At 40.1% G+C, this 24926-nt stretch overlaps 2 protein-coding genes across 8 annotated transcripts in view; one reads left to right on the top strand and one right to left on the bottom strand.

Annotated features, from left to right (window-relative positions):
* MCF2L2 (MCF.2 cell line derived transforming sequence-like 2) overlaps nucleotides 1–24926 on the top strand; it is a 224644-nt gene that overhangs the window by 104033 nt on the left and 95685 nt on the right. For all 4 annotated transcript variants that reach the window (XR_004476032.2, XM_012536226.3, XM_033403114.2 and 1 more), the window contains exons 13-14: nucleotides 13565–13742; nucleotides 18364–18455. Coding sequence is in view for 3 of the 4 variants with exons in the window: in XM_012536226.3 (XP_012391680.2) it covers nucleotides 13565–13742; nucleotides 18364–18455 (270 nt within the window). In the remaining variant the exon portion in view is untranslated. The remainder of the gene's footprint in view (nucleotides 1–13564; nucleotides 13743–18363; nucleotides 18456–24926) is intronic.
* Nucleotides 1–24926, bottom strand: part of B3GNT5 (UDP-GlcNAc:betaGal beta-1,3-N-acetylglucosaminyltransferase 5) — a 64158-nt gene that overhangs the window by 10655 nt on the left and 28577 nt on the right. The gene's annotated exons all lie outside the window — the stretch shown is intronic.

Raw genomic sequence — 24926 nt, 5'->3', positions numbered from 1 at the left:
GACACTTACACAACCAAAGCTGTAAGAAAGATCCACATGGAATCAGGTAGAAAGGGAAGAAAAGCAATCAGGTTGGGACCACAGCCCTGGGAGGGGACACAGAGAGGAGGGGGGTTACACAGGTTCAGAGATGCTCCCTGAGGAGTGAGCAGTTTGAACCACATATTGGGTGCCCCAGCCCCAGGGTCTGACACTGGGAGGACAAGTCCCTTTAGCTGGATTAAAAGCCAGTGGGATCAAACAACACATAAAAAAGATTAGACACCACAATGGAATTGGATTCATCCCAGGGTCACAAGTATGGTTCAACATATGCAAATTGATCAATGTGATACACCACATCAACAAAAGAAAAGACAAAAGCCACATGATCATCTCAATAGATGCAGAAAAAGCATTTGATAAAATTCTACATCCATTCATGAGAAAACCTCTTACCAAAGTGGGTATAGAGGGAACATATCTCAACATAATAAAAGCTATGACAAACCCACAGCCAACATAATACTCAATGGTGAAAAGCTGAAACCCTTCCCACTAAAATCTGAAATAAGACAAGGATGCCTGCTCTCACCACTTCTATTCAACATAGTATTGGAAGTTCTACCAACAGCAGTCAGACAAGAGAAATAAATAAAAGGTATCCAAGTTGGAAGAGAAGACATAAAATTGTCATTATATGCAGATGACATGATAATATATATAGAAAACTCTGAAGACTCCACACAAAAACTGCTAGAACTGATAAGTGAATTCAGCAAGGTAGCAGCATGCAATATTAACATACAGAAATCTGTTGCATTCTGTACACTAAAAAAGGGAAAGTAAAAAACAATCCCTTTTAAAATTGCATCAAAAAAAACCCCAAAAAACACTCAGGAATAAACCTGACCAAAGAGGTGGAAAGACTTATGTGCTGAGAACTATAAAGCATTAATAAAGGAAATTGAAGATGAGTCAAAGAAATGGAAAGATATCCCATGCTGTTGGACTGGAAGAATTAATACTGTTTAAATGGCCATACTACCCAAAGTAATCTACAGATTTAATATGATCCCTATCAAATTACCATGACTTTTTTCACAGAACTACAACAAATAATCCTAAAATTTATATGGAACTATAAAAGACCCAGAATTGCCAAAGCAATCCTGAATAAAAAGAACAAAGCGGGAGGCATAACCCTTTAGACTTCAGACAATACTGCAAAGCTACAGTAATCAAAACAGCATGGTATTTGAACAAAAACAGATGTATGGATCAATGAAACAGAATAGAGAGCCCAGAAATAAACCCACACACCTATGGTCAATTAATCTTTGACATAGGAGGCAAGAATATACAATGGAGAAAAGACAGTCTCTTCAGTCAGTGGTGTTGGGAAGGATGGACTGATGCATGTAAGTCAATGAAGTTAGAACACTCCCTCACACCATACACAAAAATAAGCTCAAAATGGCTTAAAGACTTAAATATAAGACATGACACCGTAAAACTCCTAGAAGAAAGCATAGGCAAAACATTCTCTGACATAAATTGCAGCAATGTTTTCTTGGGTCAGTCTCCCAAGACAATAGAAATAAAAGCAAAAATAAACAGATGGGAGCTAATCAAACTTACAAGCTTTTGTACAGCAAAGGAAACCATAAATAAAATGAAAAGACAACCTACAGACTAGGAGAAAATATTTGCAAACAATGTGACTGACAAGGGCTTAATTTCCAAGATGTACAAACAGCTCATATAATGCAATACCAAAAAACAAACGACCCAATTGAAAAATGGGCAGAAGACCTAAATAGACATTTCTCCAAAGAAGACATACAGATGGCCAAGAGGCACATGAGAAGATGCTCAGTGTTGCTAATTATCAGAGAAATGCAAATCAAAACTACAATGAGGTACCACCTCACACCAGTCAGAGTAGGCATCATTAAAAAGTCTACAAATAACAAATGCTGGAGAGGATGTGGAGAAAAGGGAACCCTTCTACACTGTTGGTGGGAATGTATATTAGTGCATGCATTATGGAAAACAGTATGGAGGTTCCTCAAAAAACTAAAAACAGAGTTGTCATACTATCCAGCAGTCCCACTCCTGGGCATATATCCAGACAAAACTCTAATTTAGAAAGATACATGCACCCCAGTGTTCATTACAGCACTATTTACAATAGCCAAGACATGAAAGCAACCTAAATGTCCATCGACAGATAAAAGGATAAAGAAGATGTGGTATGTATATACAATGGAATAGTACTCGGCCATAAAGAAAGAATGAAATAATGCCATTTGCAGCAACATGGGTGGACCTGGATATTATCATACTAAGTGAAGTAAGTCAGAAAGAGAAAGACAAATATCATATGATGTCACTTATATGTGGAATCTAAAATATGACAAATGAACTTATTTACGAAACAGGAACAGATTCATGCCAGCACACACCCCAGCCTGCACCAGGTGCCCACTCTGGCACCTCTTGTTCCAGCACTGCTCCCCCCTGGGGCAAAGGTATCAATGCTGGAGGGGGAAGGGGAGAGCACACACTTAGAACCAGCTTGGACCCAGCCCTCAGGACCTCTGTTCCAGCAATTTGGGATCTGACCCCGCACCCAACAGGGCAGTGATGGCCACTGAGCAGAGGGGAAGTCCTGCTTCACACCTGGCCCTGGCTTCAGCCCCTCCTTCTCCAGCCCCACCACCTACCAAGATGCTAGCTGCCAGCACACCCTGAGGAAAGATGTGACTTGGGCCCATGTCAGATCCAGCTCTCCCATCAAAGCTACTGGGCACATGCAGACTGTGTAGGGATGCTCCCACAGAGGACAACCCTTCAAGACCAGGATAGATAACTGTTTCACCTAATTTCATAAAGACTGAAAAAGTTAAGCAGAATAAGAAGACAGAGAAATTTGTTTCAAATGAAAGAACAAGGAATAAAACCTGAAAAAACAACTGATGAAACAGAGATAAATAATTTACCAGATAAATAGTTCCAAGCATTAGTAATAATAATGCTAACTGAACCAGGGAAAAAAATAGATGAACACATTGGGAATATTAAGGAACTAGAGAGCTTCTCTGGTGGCACAGTGGTTAAGAATCCACCGGCTACTGCAGGAGACATGGGTTCAAGCCTTGGTCCGGGAAGATCCCACATGCCGCAGAGCAACGAAGCCCATGTACCACAACTACTGAGCCTGCACTCTAGCGCCTGCAAGCCACAACTACTGAGCCCACAAGCCACAACTACTGAAACCCGCATGCCTAGAGCCCATGCCCTGCAACAAGAGAAGCCACCGCAATGAGAAGCCTGCGCACCACGATGAAGAGTGGCCCCCATTTGCTGCAACTAGAGAAAGCCTGCACGTAGCAATGAAGACCCAACACAGCCAAAAATAAATAAATAAAATAAATAAATGTATTTTTTAAAAAAAGAAGGAACTAGAAAATATAAAAAAAGAACCAGTCAGAACTGAAGAATACAATAACTGAAATGAAAAACACACTAGATGGAATTAACAATGGACTAGGTGATACAGAAGAACACATAAATTGTCTGGAAGATAGAGTAATGGAGATCACCCAATCAGAGCAGCAGAAAGAAAAAGAAATTTTAAAAAGGAGAATAGATTAAGAGATCTCTGGAACAACATCAAGCATACCTGCATTCGCGTTATAGGGGTCCCAGAAGGAAAAGAGAGAGAGAAAGGGGTTGAAAATGTATTTGATGAAATTATGGCTGAAGACATCGCAAACCTGAGGAAGGAAACATATCCAGGTACAGGAAGCAAAGAGGATCCCGAACAAGTTGAACCCAAAGAGACCCACATTAAGACATCATAATTAAAATGGCAAAAATTAAGGAGAGAATCCTAAAGGTAGCAAGCGAAAAACAAAGAATGATATACAAGGGAACCCTCATAAGGCTGTCAGCTGATTCTTCTGCAGAAACTTTGCAGGCCAGAAGGGATTGGCCATGATATATTTAAAGTGCTGAAAGGGAAAAACCTACAATGTAGGATATTCTACACAGCAAGATTATCTTTTAGAGATAAAGAACTTCTCAGATGAGCAAAAACTAAGAGTTCATTGATACTAAATGGACGCTAAAAGAAATATTAAAGGGTCTTCTCTAAATGGAAAGAAAAGGCTACAAGAAGAAGTAAGAATCTATAGGAAAGGAGAAATCCCAATAGTAAAGGCAAATATATAGTAAAGGCTGTGGATGAACCATTTAAATAAGCTAGTATGAAGATTAAAAGACAAAAATTATTATAAAATCAACTATAACTACAGTAAACAGTGAAGGGGTACATATGAAGATATAAAATATGACATCAAAAACACAGAACATGGGGAAGGGAAATTTAAAAAATGTAGCTCTTTTAGAATGTGTTTGAACTTAAATGAGTATACCAGTTTAAAACAAGTAATTATAGTTACCGGTCAACATAGAATGAACCCCATAGTAACCACAAATCAAAACCTACAATAGAAACACAAAAACCCAAGAGGAAAGAACACAAGCATTCCACTAAAGAAAATCATGAAACCACGAGGTAAGAAATGAAAGAAGAACAGAGAAGAACCAGAAAACAAGTAACAAAATGGCAACAAGTACAAATATGTCAATAATTATTTTAAATGTCGATGGACTAAATGCTCCAATCAAAAGACATAGAATGGCTGATCAGATAAAAAAAAGAATAAGACCTCTCTATAGGTGGCTTACAAGAGACTTCAGAGCTAAAGACACACAGACTGAAAGTGAGAGGATGGAAAAAGATATTTTGTACAAATGGAAACAAGAAAGCAAAGGTAGCAGTATCAGACAAAATGGACTTTAAAACAAAGTCAATAACAAAGGACAAAGAAGGGCATTGTATAATGATAAAAGGATCAAGAATATACAAGGGATATATAACACTCATTAACATATATGTACCTAGCATAGGAAAACCTAAATATATAAAGCAAATATTAACAGACATAAAGGGAGAATCCCACGATAATACAATAATAGTAGGTGACTTTAACACCCCACTCATATCAATGGACAAAATATCCAGACAGAAAAATCAATAAGGAAACAGTACTCTTAAATGGTATATTAGACCCATTGGACTTAATAGATAGCCACAGGACATTCTATCCAAAACCAGCAGAATATACTTCTTTTCAAGTGCACATGGAATGTTCTCCAGGATAGGTCACATGCCAGGCTACAAAACAATTCTCAACACATTTAAGAGGATAGAAATTATATCAAGCGATTTTTCTGACCACAGATATATGAAACTAGAAATCAATTACAGGAAGAAAATGGGAAGACCACAAACATGTATAGACTAAACAACATGCTACTAAAAAACCAATGAGTCAATGAAGAAATCAAAGAGGAAATTAGAAAATACCTCAAGACAAGTGGAAATAAAAACACAACTTTCCAAAATCTATGGCACGCAGCAAAAGCAGTTCTAAGAGTTTATAATGATACAGGACTACCTCAAGAAACATGAAAAATCTGAAACAACCTAACCTGTCATCTAAAGGAATTAGATAAAGATGAAGAGCCCAAAGTCTGCAGAAGGAAGGAAGTAATAAAGATCAGAGAAGAAATAAATAAAATAGAGACCAAAAAGCAATAGAAAAGATCAATGAAACCAAGAGCTAGTTTTTTGAAAAGATAAACAAAATTTAAAAGCCTTTATCTAGGCTCATCAAGAAAAAAGAGAGAGGACCCAAGTTAACAAAATAAGAAATGAAAGAGGAGAAATAACAAGCAATATCACAGAAATACAAAAAAAAATCATAATACAAACAGTTATATGCTAACAAATTGGACAACTAGAAGAAATGGATAAATTTCTAGAAGCATACAATCTTCAAAGACTGAATCAGAAAGGAATAGACAATCTGAACAGACCAATCACTAGTAGTGAAACTGAATTTGTAATAAAAATACACTCCCATCAAACAAAAGTCCGGGACTAGATGGCTTCACAAGGGAATTCTACCAAACATATAAAGAAGAGAAAATACCTATCCTTCTCAAACTGTTCCAAAAAAATTGAAGAAGAGGGAGCACTCCCAAATTCATTCTATGAAGCCACCATTACCCTGATATTAAAACCAGACAAAGACACCACAAAAAAAGGAAATTACAGGCCAATATCTCTGACGAATATAGATGCAAAACTCCTCAACAAAATATTAGTGAACTGAATTCAACAATATATAAAAAGGATTATACACCATGATCAAGTGGGATTAATTCCAGGGATACAAGGATAGTTCCAGATCTGCAAATCAATCAATGTGATAGCCACATTAACAAAAGGAAGGATAAAAGTCACATGATCATCTCAATAGACACAGAAAAAGCATTTGACAAAATTCAACATCCATTCATGATAAAAATTCTCTTCAAATTTGGTATAGAGGGAACATATCTCAACATGTTAAAGGCTATTTTTGAGATTGGTCAAGGTGGCAGATTAGAAAGATGCCGAGCTCACCTCCTCTCACGAGCACACAAAAATCAGAGCTATTTGTAGAACAGCCATTGAATGAAAAAGACCAGAACCTACAAGAAATGATCTTGTACAACTAAAGACATAAAGAAGGAACCACAACAAGACGGCTAGAAGAGGCAGACTCACAATATAATCAAGTCCTATACCCCCAGGTGGGTGACCCACAAGCTGGAGAATAATTACATTGCAGGGTTTCTCCCACAGAAAGGAGAGTTCTGAGCCCTACATCAGGCTCCCCAGCCCAGGGGTCCTGCACTGGGAAGAGGAACCCCCAGGGCATTTGGCTTTGAAGGTCAGCAGGGCTTAATTTAGGGAGTTTCACAGGACCTGGGGAAGTAAAGACTTCATTCTTAAAGGGCACACACAAAATCCTACATGCTCTGGGACCCAGGGCAAAAGCAGTAATTTGATAGGAGCCTGGGCCAGACCCACCTGCTGGTCTTGGAGAGTCTCTGGAGAGGTGGAGGGCAGCTGCGGCTCACCCTGGGCACATAGATACTGGCTGCAACCATGCTTGGCAGTTCCTTCTACCACTGGACACTGTTGTGGGTGGGCACCATTGTGGTACCCTTCCTCTAGCTCATTAGCACCAAGACCTGACCCCACTCAAGAGCATGTAGGCTCCAGTGCTGGGACTGGCCAAGCAAACTGGGTGGGGACTCAGCCCCACCCAGGAGCAGACAGGCTACCTAAAGACTTCCTGAGCGCACAGCCACCTCTAGACATCCTCTAGACATGGCCTTGACTATCAGAGGGCCAAGGCCCAGCTCCCCGCCCCGGGGGGCAGGCACCTGCCCTGCCCTCCATGAAGTCTGCTTAACATCACCAATTATTAGAGAAATGCAAATCAAAACTACAGTGAGGTACCAGCTCACACTGGTCAGAATGGCCATCATCAAAAAGTCTACTAACAACATAATGCTGGAGAGGGTGTAGAGAAAAGGGAACCCTCCTACACTGTTGGTGGGAATGTAAGTTGGTACAGCCACTATGGAGAACAGTATGGAGGTTCCTCAGAAAACTAAAAATAGAACTACCATATGATTCAGCAATCCCACTCCTGGAAATATACCTGGACAGAACTCTAATTCAGAAAGATACATGCATCCCTATGTTCATAGCAGCACTATTCACAATAGCCAAAACATGGAAACAACCTAAATGTCCATGGACAGATGAATGAATAAAGATGTGGTACATATAGTCAATGGAATACTACTCGGCCATAAAAAAAGAATGGAATAATGCCATTTGCAGCAACATGGATGCAGCTAGAGATTATCATACTAAGTGAAGTAAGTCAGAAAGAGAAAGAGAAATATGATATTCTCTTATATGTGGAATCTAAAATATGGCACAAATGAACCTATCTACAAAACAGAAACAGACTCACAGACATAGAGAACAGACTTGTGGTTGCCAAGGGGGAGGGGGGAGGGAGAGAGATGGACTGGGAGTTTGGGGTTGTTAGATGCAAACTATTAAATTTAGAATGGGTAAACAACAAGGGCCTACTGTATCGCACAGGGAACTATATTCAGTATCCTGGGATAAACCATAATGGAAAATAATATTAAAAAGAATGTCTTTATGTGGATAACTGAGTCACTTTGCTGTACAGCAGAGATTGCCACAACATTGTAAATCAACTCTACTTCAATTTTTTTATGAAGGCATTCAAACTGAAGATAATGGAGATAATGGAACTCGTATACACTGTTGGTGGAAATGTAAATTGGTGCCACCACTGTGGAAAACAGTGTGGAGTTTCCTCAGAAAACTAAAAATAGAACTTCCATATGATCCAGCAATTCTGCTCCTGGGTATATGCCCAAAGAAAATGAAAGCACTAATTTGAAAAGATACAATGCACACCAATGTTCATAACAGCGTTATTTATAATAGCCAAGATATGGAAGCAACCTAAGTGCCCATCAACAGATGAATGGATAAAGAAAATATATAACGCTGTGTATATATACAGTGTATATATAAAGAATGAAATTCTGCCATTTGCAATAACGTGGATGGACCTAGAGTGCATTATGCTTAGTGAAATGTCAGACACAGAAAGACAAATACTTTGTGTTACCACTTGTATGTGGAATCTAAAAAATAAAACAAATGAAGGAATATAACAAAACAGAAACAGACTCACAGATATGAAGAACAAACAAGTGATTACCAGTGGGAGAGGGAAGGAGAAGAGGGCAAGATAGGGGTAAAGGATTAAGAGGTACAAACTATTATGTATAAAATAAATAAGCTACAATGTTATATGTACAGCACAGGGAATATAGCCAATATTTTATAATTACTTTAAATAGAGTATAATCTATAAAAATACTGAATCACTCTGTTTACCCTTGAAATGAATATAGTATTATAAATCAACTGTACTTCAATTTTTTTAAAAAAAGATAATCCCAGAGCATCTTATAGTGCCAGAAAGTAAGGAACTGCTCAAAACAAAACAAAACAAATCACAATGATGGGACATAGGAGGCAATTGAAAGAACTCCCTGTGACCAATGCTGGAACAATTTGAGCAACAAAATTCATAAAGTAATACTGGAGTACAACTCAAAGTATAAAATAGATATCATGAATCCATTGTGATATAAATACATGATGGAATAAATAAATAAATGGAGGAAAGGAAACTAATCTCCCATACCGAAGAATTCCAAATTATTTATGTAGATACTCTGGCATAACTCCCCACTCCTTAAGTGTGGGTTGCCCATAATGACTTTCTTCCAAAGAGTACAGTATGGGAAGGAAGAAGTAAAAGAGTGACTTTACAGTGAAGAAACCTAACAAATACTATCTCAGCCAGGTGATCAAGGTCAACATCAAGAGTCTAAAGTCATATAGATAGTGTGTACCCTTGATACGGTGTGAGGAAAATGACACTTTATTTCTGTGGTCTTCCCCCACAAAACCCCATAACTCCAGTCTAATTATGAGTAAAACATCATATAAATCCCAACTGAGGGGCATTCTACAAAATACCTGACCAATAATCCTCAAAACAGTCCAGTTCATCAAAAAACAGGAGAAGTTGAGAAACTGTCACAGCCAAGAAGAGCCTAAGAAGTCATGACAACTAAATGTAGTGTGGTATCCTGGGAGGGGGGAAAGGTACATTAGGTAAAAACTAAGAAAATCTGGGGGCTTCCCTGGTGGCGCAGTGATTGAGAGTCCGCCTGCCGATGCAGGGGACACGGGTTCGTGACCCGGTCCGGGAAAATCCCACATGCCGCGGAGCGGCTGGGCCTGTGAGCCATGGCCACTGAGCCTGCGCATCCGGAGCCTGTGCTCCGCAACGGGAGAGGCCACAGCAGTGAGAGGCCTGCGTACCGCAAAAAAAAAAACAAAAAAAAAAACAAAAAAAAAAACCTAAGAAAATCTAAGCATAGATTTTATTTAATAATAATTTATTTTAATAATAAAAATAATGTATCAGTATTGGTTCATTAATTGTAACAAATGTACCATACTAACATAAGATGTTAATCATAGGGGAAATTGAGTGTGGTGTATATGGGAACTCTGTACTATTTTGCAATTTTTCTGTAAATCTAAAACTATTCTAAAAACTAAAATTTATATCTCAAGAACAGGTACTGTATGTCTAAAAGATTGAGTCTGTTACACTTAAGACACAGTGATGATCAAAACGACATCAGCAGTTAAACTGTGGTTCTTATAGCAGCCACCCTGTCTCTGTCTGAGGCTCTTCAAAGTGTTTTTTCCTAATACATTGCTATTGTGCTATCTTCTTAGTGCTGCTGTTTTGATTTTTCTCCCTCATTCACTTTCACCGCCCAGTCCAGGGAATTAAACAATCTCAGTAGCAAACAGCAAAATTTGATTCTTCAAATATTCATTGGGTACCCAGTTTGCCCTTTATTCTGGGAATCAACAATGAAAGTCACAGTCCCTGTATCAAAGTGCTGGCAGTTTGGTGGAAGACAAACATGTCCCCAGTAAACGCTCCTTAGTCCAAGAGCAGATAGAATGGAAGGGAGTGTGAGGCACATAGAGGAGGCATTGGTCAGCTCAGCCGGGGGAGGCCAGGGTGTTCATAGGAGAGGATGCCTAAATTTGGTCTGGAAGACTAGGTAGGGGTTTTCAGGGAACACAAAGTGGAGGGAGGGGACCTCAGCAGAAGGAACAGAGGTGCAAAGGCAGAGAGGCTGGAAATGAGTATTAGGGAAACTGGTGCAGCTGGAGGCTGGAGTGTGAAGGGTGGGTACTGGCAGGTGGGAGACTGGAGGGAGACCAGGGTCAAGTCCTGAAGAGCTCAGAGCTCCCGAATGAGGAGTCTGGACTTTATCCTGATGCAGCGGAGAGCCCCTGCAGGGCTTTTAAACTGGGAAGTTATATGATCATATTTAATTTTTGAAAGATAATTCTGATTGTGGTATGGAGAATGGATTTACAAGTAAAAAGAGGAAAGAGGGGAATGCAATGGTTAATCTTGCACTACCTCCCCCTCATCTGAGTTTAGGAATTTAGGGTCTCTTCTGACTGCCTCATTATTTCCAGAGTTCACCCTGGGGTCTCAAGAGAAAGCTGCAAAAGGGCAAAGGTGATCCAAGTCCTGTCTAGCCCGAGTGGCGAGTCACTGGGCTCTAGCATGTGACACTGACCTCACACCAGGGCTGTCCCCCACACAACACCAATTTGACAATCATTCACTGAGTCAGATTTCTTGATCTTTGAGCAGCAATTAACACCCATGTCTCAGTTTCCTTAAGCTCATCACTGGACCAGAAGGGCAGAGTAGTAGTGTCTTATAACCATCCCCCCAGAAATACATCACCCTGACATAAGGGAATTTGGCTTTTTTTGGGACTTGGACTCATAGCTGTGTAATCAGAACCTTTAGTCCACGGCACAACTGAGCTTCCTGAGGCCAGAGGCACATTCTCTGAAGTGACCTTTTAGACACAGACTCTGAGTAGGGGTCAGCAAACTACAGCCCGTAGGCCAAAGCTGCTTGCTACCTATTTCTGTAAACCAAGTTTTATCAGAACACAGCTGCTCTCTTTCATTTATGTATTATCTGTCATCTACGACTGCTTTTATGCTAAGACAGCCAAGTTTGGCAGATTCGACAGAGACCAGATGGTCTGCAAAGCCTGAAATATTTACTATTTGATCCTTTACAGAAAAATTGCCAACGCCTGGTCTAGATAAACACTTTGCAATAGAAATATAATGCAGGACTTCCCTGGTGGCGCAGTGGTTAAGAATCCGCCTGCCAATGCAGGGGACACGGGTTCGAGCCCTGGTCCGGGAAGATCCCACATGCCGTGGAGCAACTAAGCCCATGCGCCACAACTACTGAGCCTGTGCTTTAGAGCCCACGAGACTCAACTACTGAGCCTGCGTGCCACAACTACTGAAGCCTGCGCTCCTAGAGCCCATGCTCCACCACAAGAGAAGCCACTTCAATGAGAAGCCCACGCACCGCCAACGAAGAGTAGCCCCCGCTCGCCACAACTAGAGAAAGCCTGTGTGCAGCAACGAAGACCCAGCGCAGCCAAAAATAAATAAAGTAATTAATGAATTTTAAAAAAAGTAATGCAAACCACACATGTAATTTAACATTTTCTAGTAGCCGCATTTTAAAAAGTAAAAAACAAGTGAAATCAGTTTTTAATAATGTTTTCTTTAACCTTTGTGCAAAATATTATTTCAACATACAATCACTATTGTACAATTAATTGTATTTTAACGAGATATTTTATGTTCGTTTTTCAAATAAGTCTTCAAAATCCAGCATGTATTTAAACTGACAGAGCAGCTCAATTCAGACTAGCTGCATTCCAGGTGCTCAGTAGCCACATGTGGCCAGTGGATACTGTATGGACAGTGCAGGTCTGCACTCAGACTCTCCAAAGAGTGAGACCAGCCCCAGATTTTGGTGCAGAGGTCAGCCTCAGCAGGGCCTTAGGCTATAAGGGAACAGTTGTTGCATAGTCAACACTCCAGTCCTAGGAATCTTTGCCCTTTCGTCAGAAGATGGCCCAGCATAGAAAAGACTTTACATTTTCCAGTTGCAAACTGTGGCAACCTCCCTCGGTGTGTGCTGAGCCTGTACTTTTGGAGTTCGACATCCTCAGACCACCCTGCGTGGATTATGGTGGTTCAGCTTTTCTAATTTTGGGTCCCTTGTTTGGTGGTTAAAATCATCCACAAGGTGGATGTCAGACTCAGCATGACAAAGAGAAGGCTACCCACTTCTTTGACCCACCAGAGCTAGAGGGACATCCTACTGGAAGAAACATATTCAGCTGAATTCAGGCCTTGGGGAAACTCAGGTGAAACGGGCCTTGTTTCTTGTTCTCCTGAACCTCTCTCTGCCTTAGGGCATATAGTCAGTTATGAGAACATGTTTGAGTTTCATCTTTCCCCTGGTATTTCTTCAGTTTCTTTCTTTCCTACTTATATATAAAGAAGGGGTCTCACAGATTAAAATTTAAATGTATATCCTTTTCATTACAGATCTTTGTGGTTCCCTTGATCCTGCTTCAGAATTTAACCACCTTTTCCCCCCAGAATACTTACAGTCTTTTCTCTATCAGGGCCTTTATTCAGGGTACATTTCTTATTTTGAAATCCTCCTGTTTTATAAGTTGACCTAATGCCGTTCATTCATGACCTGTGGCATCCTTTTCTACCGTGAATGGATATGGCTTAGTGAACATTTACCCACTCAGCATATATTTACTGAGCACTACTCGGTGCTAGGCAGTGTTTCAGGCATTGGAGATAGAATGGTGAAAAAGATACAACTCCTGCCAATCAAGTGGGAGGTACAGACTCTTAGAAGCACAATTCTGTATGAGGCGAGATGTGCAATGACCTGCATATAGATGCCCAGAGAAGGGTCACCTGAGGGAGGAAATAGGGAGGCAGGGAAGAGGGGAAGATGGGAGAAAGGGAATGCCTTATGTCCTCAGGCTCAGTGCAGAGTGACCGGCTCATGAACTGCTTTTGTTCCCACAGGCCAAAGCCCAGAAAGTCCTGCAGAAGCTGGGTGATGTGCAGGAAATATTTCACAAGAGGCAAATGAGTCTGATGAAACTGGCAGCCAGACAGACTCGCCCAGTGCAACCCGTGGCCCCGCGTCCTGAGTTCTCCCCAAAATGGGTGTCACCAAAAATCCGCCAGCCCTCCACCTTGGGTAGGTTACTGGGGGAAAGAAGTTTTGTGGCTTTATGTTTCATCGATGCCCATGAGGGTTTAGATTATTGTTGCTTAAGATGCATAATGATTACTGTTTTGACAGATATTATTTAAGATATGAAATAGTACAGGCATTGAAGACTTATAAGTTTAGGTAAAACTGAGTGCCTGTATGCCAGGAAAAGCCCACAGTCTAGTAGAAGAATAATATAAATGCACAAATAACATTAGCATAAAATAAACTCCATTAAGGACCTTTAAAAGGCCCATAAGATTCTACTAGCAATGGAGGGGTAAAATTGGTTCTTAAAGGAAAAAAAAGATGAGTCCTTACACCAGTCCTACGTGGTCTTGATTACTATAGCTTACTAGTAAGCCTTGAGATCAGGTAGTGTAAATCTTCCAACTTTGTACTTTTTCAAGATTGTTTTGGCTATTTTAGGTCCTTTTCATTTCCATATAAATTTTACAGTCACCTATCAGTTTCTGCTGGGATGAATATATAGATCACTGAATGAATATATAGATCAATTTATCTCAGCAATGTTGAGTCTTCCAATTCATGAACGTTATAACATTCCACTTATTTAGGTCTTCTTTAATTTCCCTCAACAATATAGTAGTTTTGAGTGTAAAGATCTTAGGCATTTCATGTTTTTAAAAAGCCCTATAATGAATTGAACTTACCATATATAACTATCAATAGGAATATATTTCTGTATAGAAATATAATCATATCATCTGTGAATAAGGACAGTTTTACTTCTGTTTCAATCTTTATGCTTTTTTTCCCCTTGCCTTATGATGATTGATGGCTGGGACTCTAGTACAATGTTGAATAGAAGTGGTAAGAGCAGACATCCATGTCTTTTCCCAATATGCAGGGAAAAAGTTTATTTTTCACCTTGAAGTACGATATTAGCTGTAAGTTTTTCACAGATGCCTTTTATAAGATTGAGGAAGTTCCCTTCTATTCCAGTTTGCTAGTTTTATCACGAATGATTATTGAATTTTTCAGATGCTCTATTTGGTGCATATATTGTGATGATCATATTTTTTTCTCCTTTATTGGTGTTTATGGTGGATTACAATCATTTCTTTTTAAATGTTAAAACAACCATGCATTCCTGGGTAAACACTCTTGGGTATGATATATGTGTCATTTGTTGTCTCATGTATTTTATTAAGCACATATTCATAATTATTATGTCTTCTAGATACACTGGCCCTTTTATAATTAGGAAATATCTCTCCTTCCCTTCTTATCTCTAGTAAAAGTCCTTGTCTTGAAGTCTATTTTGTCAGATATTAATAGAGCCATTCCAGCTTTCTTATGCTTGGTGTTTGCATGATACACTTTTTCCATTCTTCTATTTCTGTCTATTTTTAAAGTATATTTCTTGTAGACAGCTATAGTTGGGTCTTGCCTTTTAGAAACATGTTAACCTCTGCTTTCTAATTGGAATGTTTAGTCGATTTTACATACTATGTAATTATTGATATAGTTGGATTTAGAGCTACTATTTTGTTATTTGTTGTCTATTTGTCTCATATGTTTTTTATTCTTCTGATCTCTTTTCCTGGCTTCTTTTGGGTTAGCCAGTTTTTTAGTATTCCATTTTAATTCCTCTACTGGCTTTTTAACATACATACATAACTTTTGCATTGTTTTTTCCCCAGGTGTTTCTTTTAGGGCTTACCATGTGCATCCTTAATTTCTCACAATCTACTTTGAGTTAATATTGTAGCACTTTATGTAAATACAGGAAATTTGCAAAAGTATAGTTCCATGTGCCCTTTAATCATCCTCTGTGCTATTATCCTAAATATTACATCTACATATGTTACATACCCCAATATTGTGTTACAATTTTTGCTCTAAACAGTCATATATCTTTTAGAGAAATTGGGAGAAAGGAAGAAAAAATGAAAAAAAATTATGTATGTAATTTTATATTTATAATTTTATATATATATAATTTTATCTTTACCATCCTGTTCACCATTTCTGGTGTTCTTTATTCCTTGTTGAATTACCATCATGTGTCTTGTCTCTTCAGGCTGAAAACCTCCCTTTGGCATTTCTTGTTTTGCAGGTCTGCAACAAATTCTTTCAGTTTTTATTTATCTGAAAATTATGGGGTCTTTTGGTAACTCCTCATTTAGTACAGCTTACAGTCCCCTGTCTCCTACAACATATTAAACTTTTTAGAATTAAAAAGTTGATAACAGTTCAGTGAATTTCTTTCCTGAATTTTTCCACACACATGCGTACACATGCACAGACACACTTATGCACACACACCACAGAAACACACACTCACACACAGAGAGACATCCTTCTTGGATGTTTGGAAACAGGGCTTGGTTCTCCTGACCTCCCATCTAGTGCTCTTTCCTAAAACTAAATTATGCTCTTTTCGATGACTTTTGCTTCCCTCATTATTATTATTTTTTTAATTTGAGTAAAATTGCTTTATGATGTTGTGTTAGTTTCTGCTGTACAATGAAGTGAATCAGCTATATGTATACCTATATAAAGGACATACGTTTGTTACAAGTAAACAAAGCAGGAATGATAGATTGTTTCTCAGCTTTTTGAACACAAGATTTCATAGTAGATAATGACCCTCCTAGGATCCACAGATCTTTGACATGTCTGAACAGGTATTGCTGACCTTGGTCAGGCAACTAGCTCATTTTGTATAACAATCCTGCACTTTTGTTTTGGAGATTAACCACTAAGTGTGGATTCTAGCTGATCGCTAACAGGATTTTCAAATACATTTGTCTGATTTTTAGCAACTGAGTCTGTGCCAAGATAGACCATTATATTTCACAGTGTAAGGAACATGGTCAGAGCTGCTTAGAGACGGGAGCTGGAATCTCAGCTCTGACTCTTGGTAGCCAGGTGTCTTGCGTACAACATTCAACCTCTCTGAAGTACATAAGGAACATGAAAAAATTCTTTTGTGGCTATAATAATAGCTAAAATATACTGAGTGCTTACCACGATCTAAACACTGTGCATACTAACTCATTAAGGCCTCAGAACAACCCCATACTGTAGGCTTTCTCATTATTCCCCATATACAGATGAAGAGGCTAAGGCTCTTTGATAACGTATGCTTCATGTGTGGAAAAGCAAAACTTGAGCGCTGGCAGCATGGCTCCCATGTCCCTGCCTTTAACTTCATCGCTGTACTTAGCGTTAAGGGAAGGTGCTTCTCAGTCATGGGTGTTGCCAATTAGTGTATGCATTTCCAGCTTCCCATTGTTATGCCTGGAATTACTCAGGTTACAGAGATCCTGTAGAGAATGAGGAGCCCAATGGATTGTCCATTGTTATAAAAATAGCTTCAGTGGTCACATAACCTGGGGCAGCAAACAGTGCTTCACTACAGATTTCAACATAACATGTATGGGAAACCCACAGAAAGCCCAAGCTGCTTCCAGTTGTCTCACAGAACTTGAGGCTTGGGAGGGGCCTCTGGAGGCAAGACAGTCAACCTCCAACAAGTCTACCACAGATAAGCATCAGGGTGCTATTGGTGGCATTAGCTGGATGACATTTTGGCCATAGCACCCAGAAATGCTCGTATCCTGTCCTGGATTAATCACAAGTATCCCATGAGTTTCCCAAAGAAACTGTATATACAAGGGTGGTGATGGTGACAAGAATTCAAGTTACCACTTACTTATTAGCCTTGTAGCCATCACCCCCGGTGCAGCCCTCTGGTAAAGCTGGGTTAGAAGCTTCAAGCATAACCAGGGCTTCTCCTACCCAGATCCCAATCTTACTGCCAAATGGCCATGGAGCTTGAAGAAGGGTATCTCTCAGGTGTCTGAGAGCCCTGTGGGAAGGAGAGGAGGGAGGGAGAATGATTGAGAGGAGAGAGCAAGAGCAAGGCTGCCCAATTTCCTCTAGACTCAGCTGATTCTTCACAGAGTCATCCTGTCCACTAAAAATACGTTTGCATCAGTTTGGGAATGCAACTGTTAGATCATCAGATTAGCAACAATTTCTGCCTAGGGCAGACATGGACATTCCCTTATATAATCACAGTGTGTTTAAATGGTAAGAGTTTAGTATTTTTCAAATTTTCTGTAATAATCACAAATTAATTACCTGTATAATGGAAAAAATACACTCAATAGAATGTGGTACCTAGAATTGAACCTTCTAATCCAAGAACATCAAGTACAATATTATACATTGCAGATGATTAATGCTAAATATCAGGGCATTAAAAGAATCCAAGAAGTCTGGAATAGTTAAGGAAGATTTCATGAAGAAAGTGACTTTTTAGCTGGGCCTTAAAATCGGGAATGATGGAAACTATCATTTTTACCACATTACATTTACTGATTTGTTGTGGTTTGATGTTTCCTGTGGTGTTGAGTGTGACTTTTTTCTCTTTGAATCAAATGCCTGGGATCAAGGACTCTTTCTTTTCTGCATCTCTCCTTCACCTCCAATTTCATCTACTACCTTGGAAATCACTGTAGCAGCTCAATGAAGCTTTGTTAATCAACTGCATCAACATGGTCCAAGTCAGGCTAAGTGCTCTGAGTTATTTATAAGCCAAATTAATGGCAGGTTTTCTTTGTCTCTCTAGCTCCTCATCAGAAAACATCTGAGGAATGTTATGTGGAGACGGATTTAAACTCTGTGGAAAAGGAAGATGATGAGACTAAATTTGAAGTCAAGGTATGATCACCTTTCCTTTACTGATAGAAATTTCTGACATGATATAAGATTGCTGCCATAATTATCAATAAACCAATAAATTGTGTTTCCTTATTTCATACCTACCATCACCTCCAGAAGATGTGCCCATAAAGGCACGTAGCACAGACTAGTGCTCCCAAGAGATGAGGTTTGTAGAATTTCACCCTTTCCTTTCTTCTTAATTGCAAATAGAAACCAAAAGCTCTTTGGTCATAATGTACATAATTGTTGGTAGATATTGTTTTATTGAAGGAAAAGTCATTTTATTCATTCCTATAATCTGACTTCATATTTAAAATTGGTAGAACAGTGTATGATTTATATATAAAAAGAACATGACAGGGCTTCCCTGGTGGCGCAGTGGTTAAGAATCCACCTGCCAATGCAGGGGACACGGGTTCGAGCCCTGATCCGGGAAGATCCCACATGCCGTGGAGCAGCTAAGCCCATGCGCCACAACTACTGAGCCTGTGCTCTAGAGCCCACAAGCCACAACTACTGAAGCCCGCATGCCACAACTACTGAAGCCCATGCACCTAGACCCTGTGCTCTGCAACAAGAGAAGCCACCGCAATAAGAAGCCCACGCACCACAACGAAGAGTAGCCCCCACTTGCTGCAACTAGAGAAAGCCTGTGTGCAGCAACAAAGACCGAACGCAGCCAAAAATAAATAAATAAATAAATTTATCAAAAAAAAAAAGACAAAATTACATACAGCTACACACATACACACACACACGTGCGCATATATAGCTGGTGAACTCTGAATAAGCATTGTGGATTGTGCCAAAGTCATTTTCATGCTTTTGATACTATACTCTAGTTGTGTGAGATGTTAACATTGAAGGAGGTTGGGGGGAGAGTACATGGGACTTCCCTGTACATTTCTTTGCAAACTCATGTGAATCTATATAATTATTTCAAAATAAAAGTGAAAAAAAAAAGCACAAACTTTGGAATCTGGCAGACCTAGACTTAAGTGACATAACCTCTCTAAACCTCAGTTTCTCATCTGTAAAAATGGGAATAACAATAGCTACCTCCTGAAACTGTTTTGAGCATTAAGAGAAAATTTGAAAATGGCCAAGCACCATATAATCGTAAAGTAACATTATATTTAAAAACCCAAGCAAAATGAATTGTGAATATATGTTACTGCACAGCCACCCCAGAAGTGGTCCCTTTCCTCTGCCTCACTAAAAAATTAAATATCTTGGGCTTCCCTGGTGGCGCAGTGGTTGAGAGTCCGCCTGCCGATGCAGGGGACACGGGTTCATGCCCCGATCCGGGAGGATCCCACATGCCGCGGAGCGGCTGGGCCCGTGAGCCATGGCCGCTGAGCCTGCGCATCCGGAGCCTGTGCTCCGCAACGGGAGAGGCCACAGCAGTGAGGGGCCTGCGTACCGCAAAAAAAAAAAAAAAAAAATTAAATATCTGGCTGACTGAATGGTTCTGAAACAGAAGCCAGTAGACCATGGGCTCAAATGGACTTCAGCAATAGTTCATATCCATCATCAATTCCCGATGTGTCCAAATCTAGGCCCCCCACAGAGACTCAACTGACCATTAAGGAGTCAGGCAGAAAGCAAGTCTTAGGCTTTTCTTCCTGGAGGCAGAAACAATGTGGGAACTAGTTCCCAGCAGACTTTTCTTAGAGAGAGAAAGCTGCATTCTTCTGTCAGTTTGTTCAGTCATCCTTCTGTGTTCTGGGCAGATAAGGGCACTGTCACTGCTGTTTTGGAATCCCTCATGGTTGGAGTTATTGCATCACCATGTCTTCCAGAGTTAGGAAACAGTCTGCAATTTCATACAGTCTTGTAATTTTTTTTTTTTTGGTAGTGTTTTGGTATTAGGGTAATAGTGGCTTCAGAGAATAACTTTGGGAGTGTTCCCTCCTCTTCAGCCTTTTGGAAAAGTTTGAGAAGGATCAGTATTAGTTCTTCTTTGTATGTTTGGTAGAATTCCCCAGTGAAGCCATCTGGTCCTGAAATTTTGTTTGCAGGGAGGTTTTTTGTTTTGTTTTGTTTTGTTTTTTATTACAGATTCTATCTCACTTTTAGTGATCAGTCTGTTCAAATTATCTATTTCTTCTTGACTCAGTTTTGGTGGGTATGTTTCTAGGAACTTGTCCATTTCTTCCAGGTTGTCCAATTGGCATATAGTTGTTCATAGTATCATCCAGTCTTGATCAGTCATTTTTTGAAATGGGCAGATGTAACTAAAATTCACCTGACTTGACATTCATGAAGTCTGTGAAATCATTAAGTAATATAAAAAGGATTTAATTCACCTTCAAAACTGAGCATCACTCAACCATTTTCTGTATGCTCGTCTTCAAAGAATGTCATCTCTGAAGGTGAGGGCTGTGTCAAGTGCACCAGAGCCCAGATTTGGCACCTGAACGCATATGCCATTGCATTGACTCACAATGTGATTGGAACTCACTTCATATCTCTGTGACTTACTTTGCCCATCTTTAGACAACATATTTATGACCTGCACACTTCATAAAGATGCCGTGGGAGTTGTAAGTATGTTAAGGTTCTCATATATAAGAATTAAAATTAGAGTAAATTATTTCAATAATTGTAAACAATACAATGAGTGCTATTGTTTTATTTGTTGTAAAAGAAAAAAAGGAAATATTGTCAATAAACATAAAGCACCTTTCCTCAGGGAAGACCTCAAAAGTATTTAAGGCCAAAAGTTTCCATAAGCTACATTCATTATTTACTCCTGTGTTACCTACTTGTAAAAATAGACACTGCAGGAGCAGGGGTGGAGATAGAATCAGAGGCCAACAGGGTTGGAAAATGCTGAGTAGAATTCAAAAAGCCCTGACCACCAGATTTCTGGTCTCTTCCTTCTGCTGTGCTGTTTGTTTAATTCAGGCTCCAAGCCCATCCTGCTAAGATGCTCTCTCCCCCTGTGTTTAGGCAGATCACCAATAGCATAGGTACTGCTAAGCAGGCACGAGTACATGCTACCATCATCCTTCTGTGCTTGTGTTGCTTTTTCCCTTACTGTTGCCTTGTTTGGGTATTTAATGAAGGGCTTTTCCCCCAAGAACATATATATTAACAGTCAAGGGAGAAAAGGAAGCAGGGTAGGAACAAAGGCTGCCACACTTCCTCATTTTGGAAAACAGTGGCTGGTCAGACTGCTGCTTCTAAAGCCCAGGGCTATGAGAAGAGTGAGCAGAATCCACAGTCGTGAAAAATATGAATAGGAAGAAAGGGGATTTGTGCACCAAATCCCCAAATCCTGGACTTAGAAATCAGTTTAGGGTCAGTAAATGCAATTAGTGTTTTCCAAGGTGGGTAGTATAACCAGGGAAATCATCATTCCAAAATATGTAAGAAAACTAGTAAGAAAAAAAGTAGGTTAGAAAAGAAGGTTTAGATTCATCTCTGCATGGTTCAAAAGAGGGACAAGGAGGTTGATTACCATCAAGAAAAATCACTGCTGCTTGTGTTTTGTGGCCACTGTCCACGACAGATGACCAGGATAAGTAGGAGAACGTGCATCTGACTCTCGGTGACAATTCTGACACCTTTTTGGCCTTAGGCCTGGAACTGAAAGATGAAATGAAGGCATAACCAGTCTAGGAGAGTGAATCATAACATTGTGATAAATGCCCCTCCTTGCCCTCCTTGCCCTTGCTCACAGGGGAAAAAAAAAAAAAAAAAAGCTATAAATCCAAACCATTCATGATTGCTGCTGGAGTCACCGATACTCACTACTGCAACTAAAATCATGATAAGGTCTTATCATCAGCAGAGAACTTATTCCCCAAAAAGGCGTTCCCTCTTCTCTGGCAGGAGGATCCTTGGTGTGCCAGTTCGCAGGAACTTGACAAGCTCAACTTGAGGCGGCTGAGATTCTCGGGGCCATCTGGCAGCTGTGAGGGCTGCGCTTGGCTCACTGACACTGTCTGGGAAAGCCATGGTGGAGTCCTTCCCTGTGGCTCCTAGCAGTAGTTATGTGGCTACTTTCTGCCCTTCCCATCACCAGTTGGCAGCTGAAAGCATGACTCACCGGGGCTGCTTTCCCTGGGCTGCTCACGTCACGGCCTCTTTGGAGGTGGAAAGAAGCCAAAGGCTGATGAGGATTTCTTTTTCCTGCATGTCAACCCTCAGGAAAAAGGAAGAGCTACTGGTTGTGAGCACCAACGAACAGTGTTCCTGGGCACCTATCAAAGTCGTTTAAAATAGCGAGATCTTTTCATGCTTCTGAGCAAACAGGCTCCTTCATAAAAATTTTTTTAAAACAAAAAGTCAAGGCAGGAAGAGAACAGAGAGGCGAGGGAAGGGTTGCTAACACTGACTGAAGGCTAGACATTGTGCTGGGTGCTGTGTGTACCTGATTTCATCTCAAGTCCTCAATAACTTGTGAGGAAGGTGATGTCTCCTTTGTTTTATCTGTGATGCTGTTGAGGCTCTGAGGAGCTAAGTGAGTTTCCCCAAGTCTAACACAACTAGTAAATGATCCAACTGGAATCTGAAATTAGCAGTTTACTTAATCTAGCAGTTTCCTAATCTATCTAATTTAACCTGTCTACCGGATTACTTACTTAATCTACCTAACTAGCAGTTTACTTAGCCTTTCATCCCCTAAATTTCCTCTTCTGCAAAATGGAGTTAAATAAAGTAACCTCACAGGTGGCTGATTAAATGAGAAATATATGGAAAGCACCTAGCATGATGCCTGACATACAGAAGATTCTTAGTAATGTTAGTTTCCCATTTAATCCTGTGTTTACAGATAGAATGTTTTGTGTAAAAGATGAGAAGAAGCTGAAGGAAGGTTGGATTCAGGTCTTAAATTAAATAGCTTCTCCTAATCTCGAATATGTATCTTTTTGCCAAATGATCAGAGCTCAGGGCCAAATTTAGTTTTTTGCTTTCTCACTCTTCTGAATCCCAAAATCTTTCATTTACTTTTCTGTTTCTCACCAAGAGAACCATGTGAACCATAAGCACATTTCACTGTTCACTGTCTGTGATGTTTAAAGTCTGGTCATTCTTCGAGATTCAAAGAATCCACCAAATCTTGATCTCCCCAGCCAAGCTCTCTGAACAATATCTAGAATGAAGATTCTCAAGGTTTCCTGTGTGCTACAACCCTGAGAAGCTTATTCATAATGCAGATTTTCAGGCTCCACCCACAGAGACACTGATTCAGGAGGTCTGGGTTAGGGTCCAGGAATATGACTTTTTTTTAAATTAATTTATTTATTTATTTATTTTTGGCTGCGGTGGGTGTCCATGGCTGCACGCGGGCTTTCTCCAGTTGCAGTGAGCGGGGCTACTCTTTGTTGCGGTGCGCGGGCTTCTCCTTGCAGCGGCTTCTCATTGCAGAGCTAGGCGCGCAGGTTTCAGTAGTTGTGGCTGGCTGGCTCTAGAGCACAGGCTTAGTAGTTGTGGCGTACAGGCTTCGTTGCTCTGCAGCATGTGGGCTCTTCCCGGACCAGGGCTCAAACCCGTGTCCCCTGCATTGGCAGGCAGATTCTTAACCACTGCGCCACCAGGGAAGACCCAGAATATGACTTTTTAACTTATGCATTTGGTGACTAGAATGCAGGTGGTACAAGGCACTGCACTTTTGGTCACATTGGCCTAGAGACTATATTCATAGGCAATTGGGATAAAGAAGAAATCATTAAGGTAGATATGGATCTCTTAGGCTAATACAGAGTCCAAAATGCAGGAGAGTGAGGATGTGACTAAATTATTGTATGAGAATGTATTTTTCACTGAGGGAACTACATGAAAAAAAAGAGAGAATAACAGTAAGACCACTGTTGGCTTTGCTCTCTCATCAATAAAAAATGGACATGACTAAAATATTTGATGTATCCAATTTGGGTGGCTTATTCAGCTCAATTTAATATATATCAAAGCAATTGCTACGGGTCACATACGGGAAACAATTCTAACATGGGGCCTAAACTCAGGAAACTTACAAGTTTCACGGGGGAAACAACATATTTCCAATAATTTATAATATAAAGCAGAATGACCTACCTCTAGTAAAAGGAATATAATGTGTTAGAAGGCAGAAGAGGGAACAGTTCATAGCAAGTATGTCGGAGTGTTTTTTTCCAAAGGAGGTGGCATTTGAACTTAATTTTTTTTTTTTTTTTTTTTTGTCCGGTACACAGGCCTCTCATTGTTGTGGCCTCTCCCGTTGCGGAGCACAGGCTCCGGACACACAGGCTCAGCGGCCATGGCTCACGGGCCCAGCTGCTCCGTGGCATGTGGGATCTTCCCAGACCGGGGCTCGAACCCATGTCCCCTGCATCGGCAGGCGGACTCTCAACCACTGTGCCACCAGGGAAGCCCTGAACTTAATTTTTTTAAGAGTTTTTTAAAAATTTTATTTTTTTTCTTTATTTTTTTTGGCTTTGTTGGGTCTTAGTCGCGGCACGTGGGCTCTTCATTGCCACA

This window comes from Orcinus orca, chromosome 5 (genome assembly GCF_937001465.1).
Source record: "Orcinus orca chromosome 5, mOrcOrc1.1, whole genome shotgun sequence".
NCBI lineage: Eukaryota > Metazoa > Chordata > Mammalia > Artiodactyla > Delphinidae > Orcinus > Orcinus orca.
This window is presented reverse-complemented; position numbering and strand designations above follow the sequence as displayed.